The sequence below is a fragment of the Triticum urartu genome, chromosome 5A (genome assembly GCF_056163025.1).
Source record: "Triticum urartu cultivar PI428250 chromosome 5A, HENAU_Tu73, whole genome shotgun sequence".
NCBI classification, from domain to species: Eukaryota; Viridiplantae; Streptophyta; class Magnoliopsida; order Poales; family Poaceae; genus Triticum; species Triticum urartu.
The window spans coordinates 57,567,107-57,588,935 of record NC_141877.1 but is presented as its reverse complement, the minus strand read 5'-3'; the positions used below and the strand labels follow the sequence as shown (position 1 = coordinate 57,588,935).

General features: G+C 44.2%; 2 protein-coding genes across 2 annotated transcripts; both read left to right on the top strand.

The window, feature by feature from the left end:
* Positions 1-3,381: 3,381 nt before the first annotated feature.
* Positions 3,382-4,327, top strand: LOC125506769 (uncharacterized). The gene is made up of 2 exons (XM_048671485.2): positions 3,382-3,739; positions 3,817-4,327. Exons 1-2 carry the CDS (start codon positions 3,384-3,386, stop codon positions 4,325-4,327), a joined length of 867 nt encoding a protein of 288 aa, XP_048527442.2. The 5' UTR covers positions 3,382-3,383.
* Positions 4,328-6,376: 2,049 nt separating this feature from the next.
* DRM3 (S-adenosyl-L-methionine-dependent methyltransferases superfamily protein) lies at positions 6,377-21,777 on the top strand. Its single transcript, XM_048672374.2, has 10 exons — positions 6,377-6,638; positions 6,728-6,826; positions 7,637-7,733; positions 7,866-7,912; positions 8,723-8,806; positions 8,890-8,983; positions 9,953-10,050; positions 10,564-10,663; positions 19,801-19,877; positions 20,230-21,777. The coding sequence occupies exons 1-10, from the start codon at positions 6,636-6,638 to the stop codon at positions 21,472-21,474; spliced, it is 1,944 nt and encodes a 647-aa protein (XP_048528331.1). The 5' UTR covers positions 6,377-6,635; the 3' UTR covers positions 21,475-21,777.
* The last annotated feature ends 52 nt before the right edge of the window (positions 21,778-21,829 follow it).

The window sequence follows — 21,829 nt, the reverse complement described above, 5'->3', positions numbered from 1 at the left end:
ACCGCCGTGTTCATAGAAAAAAGCTTCGGCAAAAAAAGGGAGTTTCGCTGGTGGTAGCAAAAACCAACAACCGTTCCAGCAAAAAAAAATATCATGGTTCCAGCAAAAATGCGCCGTCGTCCAAAGTCGCGAACAAATCTCGTCGATTTCCAGCTTTGCTTCAGATGGTTGTAGCAAAAATGATTGCTGGTTTCAGCAAAAAAAGCCAATGCGCAAAGACAAATGGCAGCCACTGGTCGTCGTCGCCCCCAGATCCTAGCCTATGCAGCAAAGTCAAATGTTGGATCCAACAAAAATCACAAGTAGTTCCAAGCCCAAAATTGATGTAGCAAAAATCATGCGGCAAGGACACCACCATCCTCTGAATTTGCAGCAACATTGAAAGCTGGTTCCCGCAAAAATGAAAAGTCGTTCCAGCAAAAAAATGAATGCAACAAAAATTCATGGTGGACACCGCCATCGCCGACCACCACCAACCCTCGTCGGGCGAAGCAAATTCCCTCGCTCGGTTCCAACACTGCACCTTATCGTTTGCAGCATGCCCCCCATGTCGCCGTCGGTCCCAGCATTTGTTGCCGCTGGACGCAATAGCCTCTGCCGCAGACCGGTTGCTCCACTGCCGGTGAGCTGTCGCACCCCCACAGGACGAGCATCATGCTTGTCGTCGCGCATGCAGCCCCGTCACACAGTAGGGGAAATCAACGAGCTCGTGCAGGGCCCTGTATGGGTGCTCACGCGCAGTCGAATGTGGGGGTGAGGCTGCAGGGCGCGCGAGATTGAGGGATGCCACGGCAGAGCAATGAGGAAGAAGAAAAAATATGAAGGAGATGATAGAATGACATGCTCAATTGAAAGAGATAAGGCGGAAAAGAGGGAAAGCGGTGCTTGGGCCCCACTAGACGCGTGTGTGGTGGAAGGCGACCGACGCAACATTTCGGCCGGCACGTCGGGTCTAAACGTTTCCCTATTCTAACTAGTCAATGTGTACGTGCAATGCACGTTAATTTGAAAGTATATTAAGTGTATGCAGATATTAAGTGGGATATTATTTATGTGTTATTATGTAACTAGCATTGTATTTGATATGAAATTAACCGCACGCTAAACGTGTTGAGCGTTCGACATTAAAGCAGTCTATGTCATTGGATTGATATAATTTGATGGCCGAGATTAATTGGATCTGTCCCTTTCTCTTTGGGTCTTTTTATATAGGTATAGATATAGATACTGACAATATAGCGAGGAAAATAAGTGAATATACACTTTAAAAAGGCAGCATATCTCGTGAATCCGAGCTATTTGTGTGTCCGTGTATCCCTTTTCTTTTCACCCCACGATCTTAATCGTACGAATTATCAAAGTTTGCGGTAATTTTACACTTACACGCCCGCCCTCCGACTAAAAGCAGCAACTTAATTTTGCAACAATACCCCAACTTCTGTATGCGTCGTGCGCCGCCGCCGCCGCCGAACTGGACATACGTCTGATCTGGATCGACTTGATCCTGACGTGCACCGGCACCCACCCGGCCGCCCCATGCAGGTAGCATCCCAATCCTTTACGTGCTCCTCTACTCCCATGTTAACACTTAACACAAACCAGATAAGCACCAACAAGTGCCCCATGCTTGTACTTCCCCGATCTGATCCATCTCATGTATAACTGAAATATTCTGATGCAGCGGCGACTAGACACGGACAAGTAGCAAGTACCCCTTGCAATCAGAGACACGTGGGCATCAAAACTTTGAGGTAAAACAACCGACAAATTCAGTCCTTGTGTATACATAGTGTATTTTGCAAGGCTAATTGTGTAGCTACATGTGCAGAAGTATGGATCCAATCAATAACATTCAAATGCATATGAGCCCCGGGGGATTTAGTACGCCCAAAAAGAACACAACCATACCTCTCTTTGTAAGTCAGTTTGCACTAACTGAAACTATGCATGCATTTGCCAAAAAAATACTGAACACATGAAATTACTTATTTCCGTTTATTCTTGACATTGCAGTCTTCTTCTTTTACGCCTGAATGTGATGAGCATTTGAAGCCTAAAGTGGGTATGACATTTGAAGGACTCGAGGCCGTGGAGAAGTTCTACAAGGCATATGCACATCAATCAGGTTTTGGCGTTCGTATCGGACAGCAGAAAAAGATTGAGAATAAGGTGGTCCGGACTAAGCGTTTCATGTGTAGTAGAGAAGGATTCAAGTCAAAAGATATTAAGGAGATTAATGACCCCTTGAGGAAAAGACGTAAGCAGACAGACACGCGATGCGGTTGTGATGCTCATATATTTGTTAGACTTTGTGGGGAGAACACCTACAAGATAGACTCATGGATTGAGCATCATGTTCATGGTCTTGTATCACCTGATAAGCGTCATTTGATCAGATCCAATCATAGAGTTAGTGAGAGGGCAAAGAATACTTTATACACATGTCATAAGGCAAGCATTGGAACCTCCCAGGCATACAGGCTCCTGCAAGTTAGCGAGGGTGGAATTCCGAATGCTGGGTGCACAAAGAGGGACTTGCAAAATTACTATCGCGGACTCAGGTATAAAATCAGAGACGCAGATGCTCAAATGTTTGTGGCCCAATTAGCTAGAAAGCAGGAAGTGAATTCAGCATTTCTATGATTTTGAGGTGAATGATGAGGGGAACCTGGTGCGTGTGTTCTGGGCGGATGCCACAAGCAGGAAGAACTATAGTCACTTTGGTGATGTGATATCCTTCGATTCTACATACACCACTAATCAGTACAACATGATATTTGCACCATTTACAGGGGTTAATCATCACTTACAAAGTGTCTTTTTTGGTGCTGGATTCTTATCAAATGAGAAGGATGAGTCATACATTTGGTTATTTCAGACCTTCCTAAAAGCAATGGGAGGGGTAGCACCTAGACTCATCATAACTGATGAAGCTGCTAGCATCAAGAATGGTATTGACAAAGTTCTTCCAGCCACTATGCATAGGTTATGCATGTGGCATATAATGGAAAAGGTGCCTGAAAAAGTTGGACCTTTGATTAGGGAAGATTCTGAATTTTGGCCGAGGTTGAACTCATGTGTTTGGGGTTCAGAAACTGCAAGTGAGTTTGAGTCACAATGGAATTCCATCATTACAGATTTTGGGTTGGAGGATAACGAGTGGTTAGCTAAGAGGTTTACCATTAGAGATACATGGATACCAGCCTACTTTATGGATATATCTCTTGCGGGCTTGCTCCGAACCACTTCAAGGTCAGAAAGTGCAAATTCTTTTTTCAACCGTTTCATTCATCGTAGGCTTGCTTTTGTTGAGTTCTGGCTTAGGTTCGACACAGCTTTAGAATGCCAACGTGAGGAAGAATTAATGGCAGACAAACAGAAGCATGCATACCACCCCACAACTATTTACGCCATGGACAATGGAGAAACAAGGTAGTGAGGTATTCACATATGAGGTATTCGAGAAATTTCAGCTACAAGTTATTGCTGCTAGAGATCATTGTTGTGTTCAGGGTATTACACAAGGTGTGGGGTTAAAAACGGTGACCCTGAGAGGTCGATCTGGTAAGGTTAGGGAGGTCTCCTATGACACTACAACCATGATAGCAAATTGTCCGTGCAAGTTATTTGAGTCAATCGGTATTCCATGTCGACATATTATCCAAGTGTTGAGGATTGAGAACCAAAATGAACTTCCCAACTATTACATTATGAAAAGATGGCAGAAACGGTGCAAGAGGTAAAAAATGCATGCCAATCAATTTCTTATTCTAATTTCAAAATCATAGGACTAACAATATCTTATTTCCTTTGCAGGGAGAATGTTTATGATGAACAGGGGAACCTACTAGAAGAAAAGCCCACAGATTCACTAGATGCAGCCACGAGAAAGAAGATTTCGACTGTACGTGATAAGATGGAAGAGTTGATTCAAAAGGCAAAGCACTCAAATGAAGGCATGGACTTCTTAACATCAAGTGTGTTGAGCATTGAGGCGCCTTTAGACCAAATGGTCCCTGCAGCCACACAGAACACTAGGCAAGACGAATATGAGGCTTTTATTGGTTGTAATATTCCTACAGAAGTTGATATACATCCACCAACTGATGTTCGTACCGTGGGGAGATGCAAAAGAATAAAGAGTGGAAAGGAGATCAAGGAGGGTGATAGGAAAAGGAAGGACAAAGAAGCGAAGTTAAAGGTTGCACGCTTGTGCAAGACATGCAAGCAAATGGTGTTTCATGATAGTCGCAATTGTCCAAGCAAAACTATTGAAGGGAAAAGGAGCTTGATTGCGGAAGATGTGCAACCAAATGGTGCTTCCTGATATGAAAAATTGTCCAAGAAAATAATGATTTAATCTATGTTATATTATTTGCAATTTGATATACTGAAGTCATATAATGGATCAGAATTTGTGTTATATCCAATTAAAGTTTAGTTGATTTCTGACAAGTTTTGATGCTTGTCAAATTGTTACAGAATATTGAACATATGTATCCACTTAATGTTTTTCTACCAAGTATGGAAGCATGATGACATTTCTGGTTTCTATGTAACTTGAGAGGCTGTATAGTGGCAGTACATGCATTTTTATTGCCCCTTCATATCCGTTAGATGGTTAAATATGAAGCTGAAGTTCAGGATTTCAAATGTTGACCATGCTTGCTATTGCACCAATATTTTTCCTCAGACTAGCATCGTACAAGGACAAACAATGCAGTTTTGTCAATTTATTTGATCAACCAAGACCTGGGGCAAATGTTCAATAAACTTTTCATAGTGTCGCATCGCTTATATGTTTGATCTCAAAACTGAACAAACACATCGCAAGCCACTTCTCATAGTTCAGAAGCTTTACTGAACAGTATTTGCTTCAACCACGATAATTCAGAAAGTTTCAACACATAATGGATCTAGTCACTTCATGGGAACCTCTCATACTGACTTTTTGCTTATGGCATTGATCTCAAAACCGGACAATGCTGTTGCAGACCACTTCCTTTAAGTCAAAAGGTTACTGATCACTACATGTTTTGACCACATGAAGTCACCAATTTTTTCAATGCATAACTGAACTAGTCACAGAATTATTTCACGGTAGCAGCGAAGGGTTTTTTTTTTCAAATGCCAGGCAAACTGACAGGAATTTCACTAATATGACCATGTGAGCAAGAATTACACTAGTACAATCTGTTACCACAGCCTACAGCTTCAGGATATAAGCAAACTGACTCCATATAGGATACAAGCACTGCACTAGTACATCTTCGGCAGCCTACATCTCTACAGGCTACAGGCTATATAAGCAAAGCAATTAAGCATGGCATGCCATTAAGCATCGCACTAATACATCTGCTACAGTCAACAAACAGCTTCCTACAGACGTCATGCTACAACATCGGGACTGTCGTGGTTGTAGGAGGCTATCCAGGGGGTGTTGGCGCCGCATTTGGGACGAGTTGTCACCGTCGCGGAACCATCAATTCGCCATGGCTTCGTCGTTGAGACGGCCGCCGGATCTCCGTTGCTGTCGCTGGTCGCTGTTGTCGTCGCTTCTTGGTTGCCGTCGCCAAAGGACTTCATGGGGGCCGTCTAGCCCAAGGTTTCTATCGTACGAGGCCTTTGGGTTGGGATTTAGATTTTGGAGCGACGGCGTGCGGGATTTGGCTGCAGAGGATCAGAGGATTTGGGGCAGCACGAAACGACATGGGGACCTCGGTTGAGGATCGTGGAGGACGGACTTTCGGGAGTTTGCTGCAAAATAAATGGTTGTTAGGTCCAAAAGCGGGCGGCTAATTGTAAATGTTCCTGTTGCTGCACGGGAGGCGCATGATTTAGTGTTAATGGCTGAGATCACAGGGATACATGGATACACAATAAGCTCGGATTCACGAGATATGTTGCCCTTTAAAAAATGTCTATATACATTTTTTTAGGAAAGTGCTGATTTGGTTAGATTTTGTTTTGAGTTAGTGCATGACATTGTTTTGGGAAAGTGTTGATTTGGTTGGATTTTGTTCTGACAGAATGTCAATTATTAAAGTATGCCGAGCACAAAAAAATAAATTGGTTATACAAAGAAACAAAACAAAAAATGAAACATAGAAGAAAAAACAGAAACAAAAAACACGCAAATGAGCCAGTCAATTTTAATTATAGTTGATATTTTGATAAAATTTGATTTGATTTGAATATGCATAATGAAAGGTAAAAAATTTAGAATTAGTTGAGATTTTTTTAAGATTTTATATATGAATAATTTAATATACGACGTTGTTTTTGGAAAGTGCGGATTTGATTGAGTTAATGCATACGTCTAAAAAATAGTTTATATGACAAGCACAGGCTGTAATATAGGGTTTGCGGAGAGGTTTGTGGGAGCGAGGCAACCCTACCAACCCCTGGACATAAAAAAAAAAAGAGCTCTCTGGCGGAGTCGTCGCCGCAGGAGGCAGGACCACCTCCAGTCCTCCACTCCGCGATGCGGCGGCTAGGGCTTTGACCGCGTGCCCGTGTCCTGCTCGGCTCCGGCCGACCGCCACCTCACTCACCTCACTCCAGTGCTCACCACTCCACTGTCGTCATCACCATTTCTTCCGCGGGGGGTCTCGTCTGAGGCGGATTCGATCGAGATGGTAGCGGCTGGTTCCTCTGTTCACCCGTGTTCCTCTTTCCGCCCGCTCTTGTGCTGACTCGCGGCCTTTTCTTGCCACACTAAACGCAGGTCAAGATCGAAGATTGTGATGGGGATGGCGCCGCCGACCCGCCGCAGCCCAATCCGGCTCCGGCACCCACTGCCGTAAAGGCGGAGGAGGCGATTGATGTATGTGCTATCTGAAAATATTGTGGTAAACTACTGTTAATGGATTGGGGAAAAACGGGAGAAGTATGCGAGCTGAGTAATCGATACTCCCTCCGTCCCAAATTACTTGTCTTAGATTTGTTTAGGTACAGATGTATCTAATGTGTCTAAATACATTCATATCTAGACAAATTTAAGACAAGTAATTTGGGACTTAGGTAGTATTTGTTTAGTGCGTACTTCCTCTGTAAGGAAATATAAGAGCGTTTTGTAATGTACTACATGTGCTTGATTGTTTAGAGGCATTGTGTAATGAGTGTCAATTGCTGCCTACATGTGCTTGATTCCTACGTGATTGATTTAACGAATAGGATGTCGGGTCATCTTGCCCTAATTCTGTAATAATCAATATGTTGTGTACATTTTCTAGTGATGTACATTTGTCTTGGATCTTAAAGTGGTGCTTCTAACTGAGCCACCAATGTCAAGTTTCTGTTTTTCTCCGTGGAAACCTTTCACCTGTCCTGTTTTGCTTTCACTTGAACACATGTATCGTAGCGCCAAAACACAAGGAGTTATTATAAATTTGATTCTTGAGTTGGATGTAGTCCGCATTTTAAGATTGGAGCACTAACTGTGATACAGTTGATTTACGGTGTTGAGTATTTGAGAGTAACTAGAATGCTATCTGGACACCTTTTCTATATTGCAAATAGAATCAGAGAATGCAAATTGGTAGGACTACCACAATTTTGTGACATTGTTCCCTTTTATTGGATTATTGTTAGTGAAGTTGTAAAAATGACATGATGTTCTTCACTCTTACTCTAGGATGGTCAGCCAGGCTCTTCATCCAGCTATCTAAGGTCACACTTTATCGGTATGGGATTTTCACCATTACTGGTTGACAAAATGCTTCAGAAACATGGTATGTTATAATTTACAAAATGTTTTTTTATGTGTATAGCGATATGAAACCTTTACAGCAATGAACACACAGTTAACTTAGAGCAAATACCTTTTGATCTATAGACTAACCACACACATATCTCCAATACAGGTGATCATGATTCTAATACTATATTGGAGTCACTTTTGTCTCATCATGTAAGTGATTCTGATTTTCCCATGCATTCTCTAGTTGATATGTTGGGACAGTCGTAGTGTTTATGTTCTGCTTTTATAGTAAAATTATCCCTTCTTGAGTTCTTGATTGAGTAGTTTGCTGTTAAAAGTCTACCATGGCCCTTGTGTCCCTATTCCTTTTCATGATCATTAATAGATAACTGATTCTGGATTAAAAAGAAATAGCAGGAAAAATTGTGTAGAATGGGAAATATTGTATAGAATGTGAATGATTTCAATATTCCCGCACAAAAAGAATATATTTCAATACTGATACTGAAGAATTCTTATTTCCTTAGATTTTTTTTCTTGCACACCAGTATCGGTGCTTGATTGCTACCATCCTGTAAAGATCTTGTACTTCGTATATTGTGCATCTCACGAACCTTGAAATTATCATTGTTGATATGTTTGCTTTTGTTTTCTTCTATTTTGTGCAGTTATTCTTTTGTTCTGTATTGTTGCTGGTTGCTAGTGTAACTTTATTTGAGGATATCTAGAAGATAGAACGATGTCTTATTTAGAGGGCTAATTCTCATCATCAATGTTTAAGCTTTTGTTTCTTCTATGCGGTTATTCCTTCATTCTTTGTATTGTTGCTAGTCACTACTGTGAGAAATATACAAGGAGTTAGAATGATGTCTTATTTAGAGGGATATTGGCTGGTGTCAAATCTGGCATTCTCATATTTCAATTTTCATTAATGGTATTATATGTTGCACATCATGGAAGAGATCTAAATTCACGCTCTTCATATTTCTCAAATTACCTTGATGCTATATGCCCCCTCAGAATTCTGGGTCCGAATCGTCAAGTTCGTTAGGCAGTCTCTTTGATTCTGACAATGAAGAAAACAGTTCTAAACAAGACATCAAGGTGATTTCCTAGCCATAGTTGTTATCATCATATTCTTTGTTTTGAATTCTTTAGACTAATATTCTGAATGTTCCTAATTTCAGCCGGAGCCAGATTCTTTCTTAGAAAGGAGGTCATATTTACTCCGCACAATGAACTTCTCACATACGGAAGTCGATTTAGCATTCGACCAATTAGGTTTGTGATTCTGCATTGACTTGTAAACATAGCAATTTTTTATATATTTTTGATTGTGTAGTGGCGCCAAGCTTCTGGCGTTCTCTGTGACAAGAGTGCCACAAAAGCTAAAGGCGGGTTCTATAGGATGGTGATTCGACCCGCAATGTTGTATGGTGCTGAGTGTTGGCCGACTAAAAGGCGACGTGTTCAACAGTTTGGTGTAGCAGAAATGTGCATGTTGAGATGGATGTGTGGCCACACAAGAAAGGATCAAATCTGGAATGATGATATACGTGATAGAGTTGGGGTAGCACCGATTGAAGAGAAGCTTGTCCAATATCGTCTGAGATGGTTTGGGCATATACAATATAGGGCCAGTTCTTTGGGGGCTTATGGTTGGCTGTGGAAATAAGCTGCACCCTTAATTAGTAGGCTTCTAAAATAAAAAAATTGGTTGGGCTTCTAAAATAAGTTGGGGAGGGGGCAGCTTGTTTCCACAGTCAGCCATAAGCCCCAAAAGAACTGGCCCGTGGGCTTCTAGAAGCGCCAATGCGTAGTGGATGGTTAAAGTGTGTTGATAATGTCAAGAGAGGTCAAGGTAGACCAAACTTGACATGGGAGAAGTCTGTAAATATAGATCTGAATGACTAGAATAACACCAAAGAACTAGCCATGGACAGCGGTGCGTGGAAGTTAGCTATCCACGTCCCAGAACCATGAGCTGGTTTCGAGATCTTATGGGTTTCAGCTCTAGCCTGTCAGAACCATGAGTTTGTTTCGAGATCTTATGTGTTTCAACTCTAGGCTACCCCAACTTGTTTGGACTAAAGGCTTTGTTGTTGTATAGGTGTACCAAGAGCACACAGTCTTATCACAACATCGTTTATTGTAAATATGTATCAAAGTCAATTTAGTAGTGTTTGATATTGACTTTTCTCTCATTATATTCATTATAACAATAGTACTCCAACATATGCTTAATTTTAGGTGAGGATGCACTACTTGATCAGCTTGTAGATTTCATTGTCACTGCTCAAGGAGGAGTATTATCGGGAGATATGGAAAATGGCCATGCTACAAATGAGGTTTTCTTCTTTTTCCTTTTGTTTCTCTTTGCTACTTCTACTTCTAAATCTCGATATTTGTAGACACGAAGTATACTTAGAGCTAGCTATTCCATGGGCCCTTTACAATATGGACTGCATGAGCAATCAATTATTTTTATAATACGTTCTTTCTGCAAAATTCAATAGTCATTTGCTTTTGTTCATTATTGGTTTGAGACTAAAAATAACATACCGCCTAACACGGGAAAAAGGCTTCCAGCAGGAACTCCATAAATCTGTTTTTGAAAAGACTTTCATATTATCTCTATCAAATAATGAGTACCATCCGTAATTTTGTTATTTCTATTGCAATTCTTTAACGATGTGCTTGTTTACTGTGGCTTATTTCCATGCGTTCTAGGTTTCCATGTGTATACCCCAAAAAACTTGTTCAATAATCACTATCTACTAGTCTGTATTATATACATTTCCTTGTTAGCAACAATAATAGTCAACGGCTACAACTTTTAACTTTAAAATGCACTTTTCCAGGTAAAAGCTGAATCATTGTTTGGGGTAATGGATAAAACGCTTCATTTGCTTCAGATGGGTTTTACTGAGGAAGAAGTGTCATTGGCTATTGATAGCTTCGGTAGGTCAAAATTAATAAGTTATAAAATTATTCAATATATTGTTAGCTTCTAGTACTGTTTTTACTAGATATACTCGAATCCTTTAAGAGATTATTTATGATATATGTGCCAATGGATTGCTTACGATGCTTGCTTATAACATTTATGCAAACTACATACTCTTCATCCTTCTAGCAAGCACTATATGGTGCATTGTTTTTAGTGAAGCATTCTCATCCCACGTCAGCTTCTCTCCTCCACCCGCCTCCCTCGGCCATGCTTGCTGGAGCTGTCGGGCAAAGCCCCATGCGACTGCTGCCGGTGGCGGGCTACCATCTCTTCCGCTGTTACTCTCGGATCCCATGCGACCCAAACCCTAACCCTAGCCTCTGTTGCACTGCCATCGGGTGCTGCTCCTCCCCTCTCCTCGTTGTGGTGCCCATCGGTCTGGAGCAGGATGGTCATGACTAGGAGGGCCTTTGGTTGCCTGCTCTGCTCGTGGTGTTTCCCCTCCACCGCGACGTTTCCCCGGCGGCCTAGTGGTCGGATTCGGCTATCTTGATGGCAGGCCCGATGGCATGGGTGCCTACTGTGTCGCCTTGATGGCATGGTCGCTCGACATCTAGCCGAGTCTCCAAATCTAGAGGTACCAGATCTGGAGCCTCCATGGCGTGTTCCTCGTCCATAGTTTGACAGGTGACTAGCTATGCGTTTTCTCCAATGGAGGGGTTGTAGCGAGGGCTTGAGTGGATTGGACAGGGGTCGTTGCACCATAGGGTGGCCTGTGCCAGGGGGATGGCCCACACATGCTCTCCTCGGAGATGGCTCTTCTTGGGGCTCGTTTGTTCGGCTGCCGAAGAGGTGAACTATGCTTCTGAGGCAAGCTCCCTGTCTGCTAGGTTCTGGTTGTTGGGCTTGACAATGGGTGATGAGCTTCGTGTTCTCCCTTGATGTTTGCGATGTTGCTTGTCGTTGCCTATGGAGGATGGCATATCAGCAAAAGCTGTGCAAGGCCTAACGTCGTTCTCCTCTGAGGTGTTGCTTCAATGCCCCTTCTCTCTAGGTCTTCCACTATCCTCGCCTTTTGCCGCGGTTGCCCTCCTTCATTGTGCCCTTCTGCGGTGCTCTTGCATGTGTGGTGATGTCATTGTTCGCTCTAGGGCCTTCATGACGCACAACGTTGTGGGCTTCTTTTACACGGCATGCTTCTTCATTTGGACTAGGGGTGGATTAACGAGCTACTCGGCGTTAAGCTCGTTAACAAGCAAAAAACTCTGACCGGCTCTGTTCATCTGATGCTCATTAAGCTCTTGAGCTCTCATGCTAGGTCATGAGTACTCGGTATATATACACGTACATGTGCGGTACAATATGCAGAAAGCCCCTTATAGAATGTAAAAAACACAAAAGGATACATGGCTTAATATATATAACTCTTAACCCCCCTCCCCGCCGGGTAAACTCGTATTGGCTAAGGTGAAAAAGAAGAAAATGGTAGAGAAATGGTGCTCACTAAACCTCCATAATATCTAACAAGTCGAGTCTTATGTCGGTCATATAGAACACCAACACATAGAAAAAGGGTTGAAGAAACCAGTCGATGACTTAACATAAGTAAAATGCTACCTCCAATTCCCTTTATGTTCGATAGAGCCTAATATTCCCCCAGAGTACGCTGCTTACCCCCTCCCCCCCTCTGTTAAGAGTTATATTGATGATGGCCTTTGGCCTTTTGTATTCTTGCCTTTTGGCATCCTCATGTACATCATATATATGGTGGCCTTGACCTCCTAGTAATACATGTTGCATATTCATAACATGGTATTAGAGCTCTAGGTTGTTTTTGGCACGTCGCAACTCGTGCTGAGATCCAATCGCGCCTTCGTGTTTTCCTTTTTTCGGCTGTGCTGCTCCACGTTGTCTGCTGCTCCTACTGCAGGCGCCGCTACTCCCACCCACCCCGTCTCTTCTGATCCTGGCGGTGCCCTCGTCAACCTCGTGTTCGCGGGTGTCTTGATCTGGAGGCCCCGCACCGTGTGTCTTCTTCCGTAGCAGGTGCACGACCAGGCCAGGTGGTTGTCGGCATCCGTTGCTACAGGCCAGCAGCCGATCTCCGCCGCCGGCCTTGATTTGCCGGCCTTGATTCCTGCCGCCGGCCGCTGGATTTCGCCACCTCCAGCGCCTGGATGAAGCTGCCCACCCATCCCGTCCGCTTCGTGATCTGCTGCCCGCCTTTCCAGATCGAGCAGCTCGGGTCCCCGCCCAAGTCGACCGGCCACCGGTTCCTGCTGCCATCCGCGTCCGCGTCTGGCCGGTTCCGCCTTAGATTGGTCGTGCTAGATCGGCCGCCGACCACTTCTCACACCTACGTGTGTTAACTGCAGGGCTGAATCGATCCACCTGCTTGGTGTTGCGTGTGCGCGCGTACGGGCTACTCTCTGCATGGTCCGTGAATTGCTTTGGGCTGCTGGTGGGCCGACGGGCGATTCTGTCAGTTGGCCGCTTCCGTTTACCCGGCTTAAGGTCCGTGGTTGCAAAAAAAAAACAGAGAGAGAGAAAGAGAAAGCAAAAAAAGAGGTACAATGTGTTCGGCGGGTACGCCTCTCCCACGCTGCCCCGTGTTTTTTGACGGTATTCCGTACATTGATTCTGTCTCGCACATGCGCCTTTCCTCGGTGCTTGGTGCTCGCCCGCTTGGAGGTGGTGGTTGTCGCTCTACTCCGACACCTTTTGTGACTTCGCCGATGTTGTGGGCCGCCCTACGTTGACTCCTCCCGCGGCTTCCGCGCGTGGTGGCGACCACTCTATGTCGACTCCTCTCACGGCTTTTGTGCGCGGTGGTGACCGCTCTACGTCGACCCCCCCCCCCCCCCCCAATGGCTTCCACATGCGGCTCTACGTTGACTCTCTACTCTCGGCCGACTCTACACGCGGCTTCCACAGGTGGTGGCGACTGCTCATCGTCAGCATGTGTTTCTACCTCAACCTCTTCTGCCGTGTCCTTGTCTGCGCGTGAGATTGCACAGCTACGATGCCCACTTGGTGCCTGGGATTCTTCACCGACAGGTTCTGCAGTTTTCGTGGCTGCTCTTCTGGCACTGAGAACCCACCATCTACTCATTCAGGTACATCCCCATGGATTCTTGATACTGGAGCATCTTTTCATATGACTTATGATTCTTCCACTTTGACCTCCTTTTGACCTGTTGAGTCTCCTGTTAGTGTTCTTACGGCTGATGGCACTTCTCTCCCTGTAGCTAGTTGAGGCACTCTTAGCACTTCTTCCTTTCATGTTCCCTCTATCGCTCATGTTCCTCGACTTACTATGCAGCTCATATTTGGTGGTCACATTGTTGACTCTAGTTGTAGGGTCATTCTCGACTTCGATTCGTGTTTTGTTCAGGATCGTCGCACGGGTGCTCTGCTTGGTGCCGGCCCTCGATGCTCTAATGGTCTCTAGGAGCTTGATTAGCTTCGTCTTCCCTTCGCTGCCACCGCCGCCAATCTCGTAGCCTCTGTTGCTGCATCTACTAGCTCTTTTTAGCAGTGGCATCATCGCCTTGGCCATTTATGCGGTTCTTGTCTCTCATCTTTGGTTCATCGTGGTGTTCTGGTGTTCTGGGGTCTGTCTCCGGTAACGCTTCGTTGGATTGTCTGGGTTGTAGGCTTGGTAAGTAGATTCAGCTACCCTACCCTCACAGTGAGTCAGTGTCCGAGCGTCCTTTTGATCTCGTTCACTCTGATGTTTGGGGTCCAGCTCCCTTCGCTTCGAAAGGGGGTCATCGCTACTATATCATCTTTATAGACGATTTTTCTCGGTACACTTGGATCTATTTCATGTCTTCTCGCAGTGAGGTCTTATGTCCATATACAAAAAATTTGCCGCCATGGTTCATACACAGTTTTCCACTCCTATTCGTGTGTTTCGCGCAGATTCAGCTGGTGAGTATATCTCCCATGCGTTGCGAGGATTTCTTGTTGAGCAGGGTACTCTTACTTAGTTCTCTGGCCCTAATGCTCATGCTCAGAATGGTGTGGCTGAGCGCAAGCATCGTCATCTTCTTGAGACGGCGCGTGCAATGATGGTCGCCGCCTCTCTTCCGCCTCACTTCTCCTCAAACTCATGGTGGATCAACAAGAGTGAGTTCAGATAGAAGTCATGTTGTGCTCTAGTATGAGCCTTTGCAAAGAGATCCGCCAATTGTAACTCTTGAAGGCATTTTTGTACTAAAGAGCAATAAACTGATCCTGCACACCAGCGCGCACAAAAGAAGCATGAACACCAATATACTTGGTGAGCTCATGCTTCGCAGGGTCATTCGCAATACTAACAACGCTTGTAATGTCAAACAAGAGCAGAGTAGGTGTAGTGATAGAAACGTAAGAAGCATCAATACGAGTGCGGGGACATGAGATTCAGCATTTTCCAAAAACAACCATTTGGTAATATGGCAGCATATGTAAGTATTTAGAAAAATAAATAGCACAAAGATTAAATGATAATTTTGATGAGAGAATTTTTTAGTTAAGATTTTTGCATATCTGTTGCCCCATTTTCATTGATGAAAGGCCTTGAGTAGTCCATTCACGTAAGAAGACCCTCCACCAAAAGCCCATGTACATGTAATCCTCCACTCAGAGCCCATATAAGATCCAACCTTAGAAAACCTAGACTAGGCCAGCTTTTCCAGCCCTTCTTATTCCCATGCTCTTTCTCCACTTCCTCTAGCTACCGAAGAAGTGCATAACATGAGATGCGCCTCTAGCCACCAAAGAAATGCAGAACATGAGATGCGCCTGTACCTTCTTGCTTGTCGACAACTTGCATCCCCATCTTCCCGTGTGCCTGAATCTTCTTCCTCACCGCAGGCTGCAATCCCCATATTTCTAGAGCTTCTTCCTCACCGGCAACCACCTTCCCATCTTCCACTCTGCCTGTCTCTTCTTCCCCACCAGTGGCTAACGTTCCCATCTTCCCCCCATGCCATATTTGTCCAGTATCCCTGATGTACCCCCTTTTTCTTTTATTTCTTTTATAAACCCAAAAGGAAAGAGATATTGCTGGATACATGTCGTGTCCACGCGTATTGCTTTGTCCCGTCGTTACTAGGAAAACTATTCGGCTATATCAGTCGTGTCCATGCTTTTTAGACAGAAACACCAAATTCCCAAAGTAACCACTGTAACCACGTCACCTCTGCCGTCAAAGGAGCTAGAGCTCACCACTCTGCCTCTACACTCGAATGGGAAACTGTAGTATGTTTCTTCATCTTCAAGGCAGTGAAAGAACCACCAAGAAAAACACTAGCCCAGGGTGACTAGTCCATGTAGCATCTGAATAGGCCTGAAGCTGTAATGAACTTGAGCAGGGAAAGAACATACGGTGAGAGATCGTGCCACGAAGATATCGGAGAACAAGGAGGTGACTAGTGAAGTGGGAGTAGAGACAAACAGACTCAAAAGTATGGACATGATAGGAGATATCCGGATGAGTGACAACTTGGACACTACTCCCGACAAGACAGTGACAACGCGTCAGATCAAACAAGGGTCACCATCAGAAGCACGTAGGTGAACATTGAGCTCCATGGGGTCTCAACAGTGCGCTCACCAGTAACAACAGCATGAGCAAGGAGATCCTGAATATATTTTTCTTTGGAAATGAAGAAGCGAGGTAGAAGAAACCTCAATTTGAAGAAAGTAGCGAAGTGGGTGAAGATAAGAATGAGAAACTGCTCACATGCCTTCACAAAGGCAATGTATTCAGGGTTGTCGCTAGTGATGACCATGTCATCAACATCAACATATAGAAGAGGAGTCCGACCACGAGCAGAGAGGCGGACAAACGACGCATGATCATGAGCACTTACCGGAAAACCAGCAACAATTACCATAGAGGCGAAACGCTCAAACCAGACACGAGGGGCTTGCTTAAGGCCATAGAGAGAGCGATGAAGGTGGCAGACCATGACATCATCAAGAACAAAATATCCAAGTGGTGGATGCGTGTAAATCTCCTGACAGAATTCACCATTAAGAAAGGCATTCTTAACATCAAGCTGAGGCCACAACAAGAATTGTGCCAACAGTGGTCATATGGGCCACATGAGCAAAAGTCTCATCATAATGACGATCATGATCCTGCTGAAAGCCACATGCCACAAGACAAGCTTTGTACAAGTGATGGGACGAACACAAAGAAAGAGAAACAAGATCCCATATGCTGGTGTGCTCAAGAGCAGGAATCTCCTATGCCATCGCAAGCTGCCATTTGGGATGAACAACTGTATCATGATAAGAAGTTGGCTCAAGGACAACAACGTTAGTGAAACCATTGGGTCAACAGGCAGATGGGGGTGATGGTGTAAGGCATAAGTAGGCTGAGACGGAAGAGGGTACATCAGAAGTAGATGGCTCATGAGTATAATAGTGAGGAAAAAGGGAAGAATACGAGCACGCACCATCGTATAGGCTCAAGTGATAGAGATGGTGAAGCCACAAGGGATGAAGGTGCGGAATCATGTGACAGGTGAGGTGAGGAAACCCTAGGAGATGGCAGCGTCAGATCTGCCGCAGTCGGAGAAGCATGAACAATGGGATGGGTGGACAAGGGCTCAACATGAGTGATAGAGGTGTGTCGGGAAAAGTGAGGAAAGATATATCCTCCATTGAAAAGGTTGAGGAAGATGGACGTGGGTAGAAGGGATAAGACTCATCAAAAGTCACATCTTAGAAATACGCATTCGACGACCAACAATGATAGCCCTTATGCTCATCATTGTATCATAGACTGAATGGTTAGTTTGGTGCGTTCATTGGGGGCAAGAAGAACATAGCAAAGACAACCAAACAAAATAAGTGTCAAATAATCAGGAGAGCGATCAAAAGGACCCTCGAAAGGAATGCCGCCCTATAGAGCAAAGCATGTTGAATGTTGCTGAGATAGCTGGAACTGGAGGGAACCTTAGCCCAAAAGTGGGGCAAAAGAGAGGTGGCGATCATCAACGCACGAGTCGTCTCAAGAAGGCGACGATGCTTGTGCTCAGCCACACCATTACGATCATGAGCACCAGGACAAGAGAACTGAGCAAGAGTACCCTGCTCAGCAAGGACTCCACGCAACATCTTGGAGATATACTCTCCAGAAAAATCAGCCGGAACACACAAATAGGCGTAGAGAATTGAGTGTGAACCATGACAACAAAACGCTTATATATAGATAGATAAGAAGGCATAAAATATATCTAGGTGTGTCGAGATCCAGGTGTGTCGAGAGAAATCCCTATATATGATGGCCCCTTTTGAGGCAAAGGGAGCTGGACCCTATACATCAGAGTGAACATGGTCGAAAGGACCCTGAAACAGAGTCCCGCTATGAGGATAAGGTAACTGGACTTGGTTACCAAGTCGGCAACCCTCATAGTCTAAAGACACACTGTTGGAGACGGACCCAAGAAGACCATGTGGAACTAAGGATGAGAGACGAGAGCCACACAAGTGACCACCGTGATGATGCCACTATTGATAACAATGGGTAGACAAGGCAACATAGGCGGAGAGACTGGCGACAACAGAGATTGGGGATTGGAGGAGAGACGGTGGCCAGTGGAGGGCGACAACAACTAGACAGTGGCCAGAGGCAGAAGCGTCGGGAGTAGCGCAACCGTTGAAGAGGAGGAAGTGGCGACACAAGATGGGTTCAAGCACAAGTTGCACGTGCTGATTTTTTTTGGGTCTCTAATACCATGTTAGGAAATATGCCACTTATATTTCCAGGTGGCCGTAGGCTAGTATATATACGCATATATGTGTAGTACAATATGCAGAAAGCCCCTTATAGAATGGGAAAAATACAAAGTATACACAGCTAAATATATATAACCCTTAACAGTTCATAGGCATTACCCCCTTTTGATTCAGTTACAATGTGTTTTTATGAAGGAAGAAAGTGACCACATGTGGAGGTACACTAGTTGTCCTTGATGTGCTGGGTTCAAGGGAAAAAAATAGTGTGGTATACAAAATAGCGTTGTCCTTTAAATTATGCTATTAGCGAGACATTGTACACTGATTTATTTAGCGAGACAATTCTCTACACGCTATAGCATGCTATTTTTTTCAGTGGTTGGGTTAGGTTGATTAGGTGGAATAGAAGGGTTGAGGTGCCACAAAATGTAGTAACTTAACACAAGAATACGCATTGTTGTATTAACGAGCTTAATGAGCTACTCGTGAAACTCGTTATGTCACTTGTTAAGCTTAACAGGCTAAAACCAGTGATTGGTTCTGTTCATTAAGAAGCGAGCTATGAGCTTCACGAGTCGATCTATCGAGCATCCATTAAGGTCGCAAGCTACGAGCTTTTGGTCTACCCCTAGTTTGGATGGCCATCATGGCACCAAGGGGGTTGCTGGGATCAGCGTCATGCCACGAGGGTGTTCAGAGGTATCATCTACTTGCCAAGGTCCATTGGGTGTGATCGGTGGTTGTCACTGATGGTCTCTGGGGTTGGAGGCTGGGGCGCTGGTGAATGCCTTGCATGATCATGTTCATGTTGACGACGACGTCCATAGACGCGATTCTTCTCCTTGAAGGCACCGCTCCATTTATTTCTCCTTCAAACTGCTCGTATCATGTACCACCCGGCCTCTCACTAGGTGTGCACCTTGGTGTCCCGCTGGGCGATGCGTGTCGAGGCACTCTAGGAAGATTTACGGTCATCGTCAGGATCAAGCAAGCACCTTTTGTTCATGTGCTTAGCTTAGCTTTGCTTAGTTCTGGTTTACTGGTCTCCTGTTTGGCCTTATTTGTGCTTCTCTTGTATAGGTGGAATCATCACCAGGGTTGGTGTGTGTGTGTGTGTGTGTGTGTGTGTGTGTGTGTGACCTTTGTGTGATGCTTGGTTGGGCGCTTTATCTATAAACCGGGGCAAAAGCTGTTTTCAGTAATACTGACATTATCAGAGGCTAATTTGCACACTTGTGCAGAACTTATGAAACGCGATGTTAGGACAAAATCACAGTTGTAATCCACATATTTTAGTGTACCAATCTGACATTTTTAAGCTGACGAGTATATTGTAGTCTACCGCTGTTAGACTGTTTTGGTGAGTTTCTACAAACAATCCTTTAAGTGTCATGTTTCCTACTCTTTTCAGGTCAGGAAGCAGCAGTTCAGGAGCTTGCTGACTCAATTTTTGCAAGACGCATTGCCAGTACCATTGAGCAGAAACAGGTAACTGATTGACATCCATTTCTCACTGCTACAGACTTTGTGCGGTGAATTTGACAGACATATGTTCTAGATTTTTGCTAGAAGTCATCTTGTATACAATAGGGCCGTGTAGCATATTTGGCAAGGCTACAGGTTAGATCAGCTGTTTACATAAACGTTCCTATGATGTTCTTTCTGATGTTTCCAGTTGGTTTCCTAGGTTTTGTTTCATGATTTACAAAATATATAACTCTGTAATCATTGACTTCAGTGCCATATGTTCCTATAACTCTTGTGTATGTGGCATATATATATTAAAATCCAATTAATAACCACTCTCATTTCTAATCTGGCCTCTTATGTTTTATTGTAGGTGAAAATTGAGTCTGAATTTCTAGGGGAGCAAGGGGAGCAAGAAACTGAATATTCAACATATCATCAGAGGTTGAACTATTATGACGATGACGATGACAACAAAAGAGTTAAAAAGGCCAAGCATATATTCAGAGACGACAGAGGAGCCTCAAGTAGTCATGCTGTGAATCAACCTACTCCGTGGTTAAGTGGCGGTGTTGGGTCAGCTGGTGATGGTTATTTGAAGGAAGAAGATTATGAAATGACATCGGGCCCTCGTGCAAATGTCCGTGGTGACCTTGCCAAGCCTCCCTTCTTCCTCTATGGAAATGTTGTTAACATCACCAAAGATGCGTGGTCTGAAATATCGGGTTTCTTGTCGGGTGTGCAGCCCGAGTTTATAAATAGTCAGCTTTTCTCAGCTTTGATGCGAAGGGAAGGTTACCTTCATAACCTTCCAACAGAGAGAAGGCATGTTGTGGTTCCGAAGTCACCAATGACAATTGAGGATGCAGTGCCTTCCGCAAGACATTACTGGCCCACATGGGATACCAGAAAACATATTGGTAGTGTTACTTCAGAGGTGGCAGGAATTGAACAACTTTGTGAGATGTTGGGAAAGACCATAAAAGATTCACGAGGATTTCTTTCAGAAGAAAAACGAGCGCAGATCTTGCACCAATGCAAGATGGCAAATCTTATCTGGATTGGTCAAGACCGGCTAGGCCCTCTGCAGCCAAATCAAATGGAGCGGATATTAGGTTACCCATCAAACCATACAAATCTGTTTGGTCTAAATCCACCGGACAGGATTGGTGCTATGAAATACGCTTTTCAAACGGACACCATTGCTTATCTTTTGTCAGTTCTAAAAGACATCTATCCAGATGGTTTGAGGGTACTATCCATCTATAGTGGAGTTGGGGGTGCAGAAATTGCGCTGCATCGTCTCGGTATTCCACTAAAGTGTGTAGTGTCTGTTGAAGAGTCTGATGTGAACAGGAAAATTCTGAAAAGATGGTGGGCAAAAACAGAGCAGAGCGGAGTTCTGAGACAACTAAATGGCATATGGAAGCTAAAGACCGATGCACTTGAGGACCTATTTAAGGAATTTGGTGGCTTTGACTTAGTTGTTGGCGGAAATTACAGTTCATATAGAGGTGGGACGACAGTAAATGCAACTATGGGGATGGACTCCGGTAAATACTTTGAGTACGTTCGTGTTCTTCAAAGAGTGAGAAGTATGCAGCACTTTTATAAGTAGTTGTTGCCTGACATAATCATGTCCTTCACCATCTATCTTCAACAAGGGATGGCGCAGCGTTATGAGACATGTAAATGGTAGGATGAAGACGTACGCTCTGTTGACAGCTAGAGAACTTTGTGCTGTCTCTTTATCCAGCTAGAGAACTTTCTACTGTCTCTTTATCACTGCATGATGAGTTCAACTATCCTTCTGCTCCTGGTTAATTAGCTGCATATTACTGTAACTATTAATCGGTGCACGCGAGTTATCCTTCTTGCTTGGTTGGTTAGTTTGGTCATGTTGCTGCCGTTCGTGGTCATAGTTCTCTGTGCTGTTTTAAGTGTGTGTGTTGATGATTGGCTGAAGTAGAGGC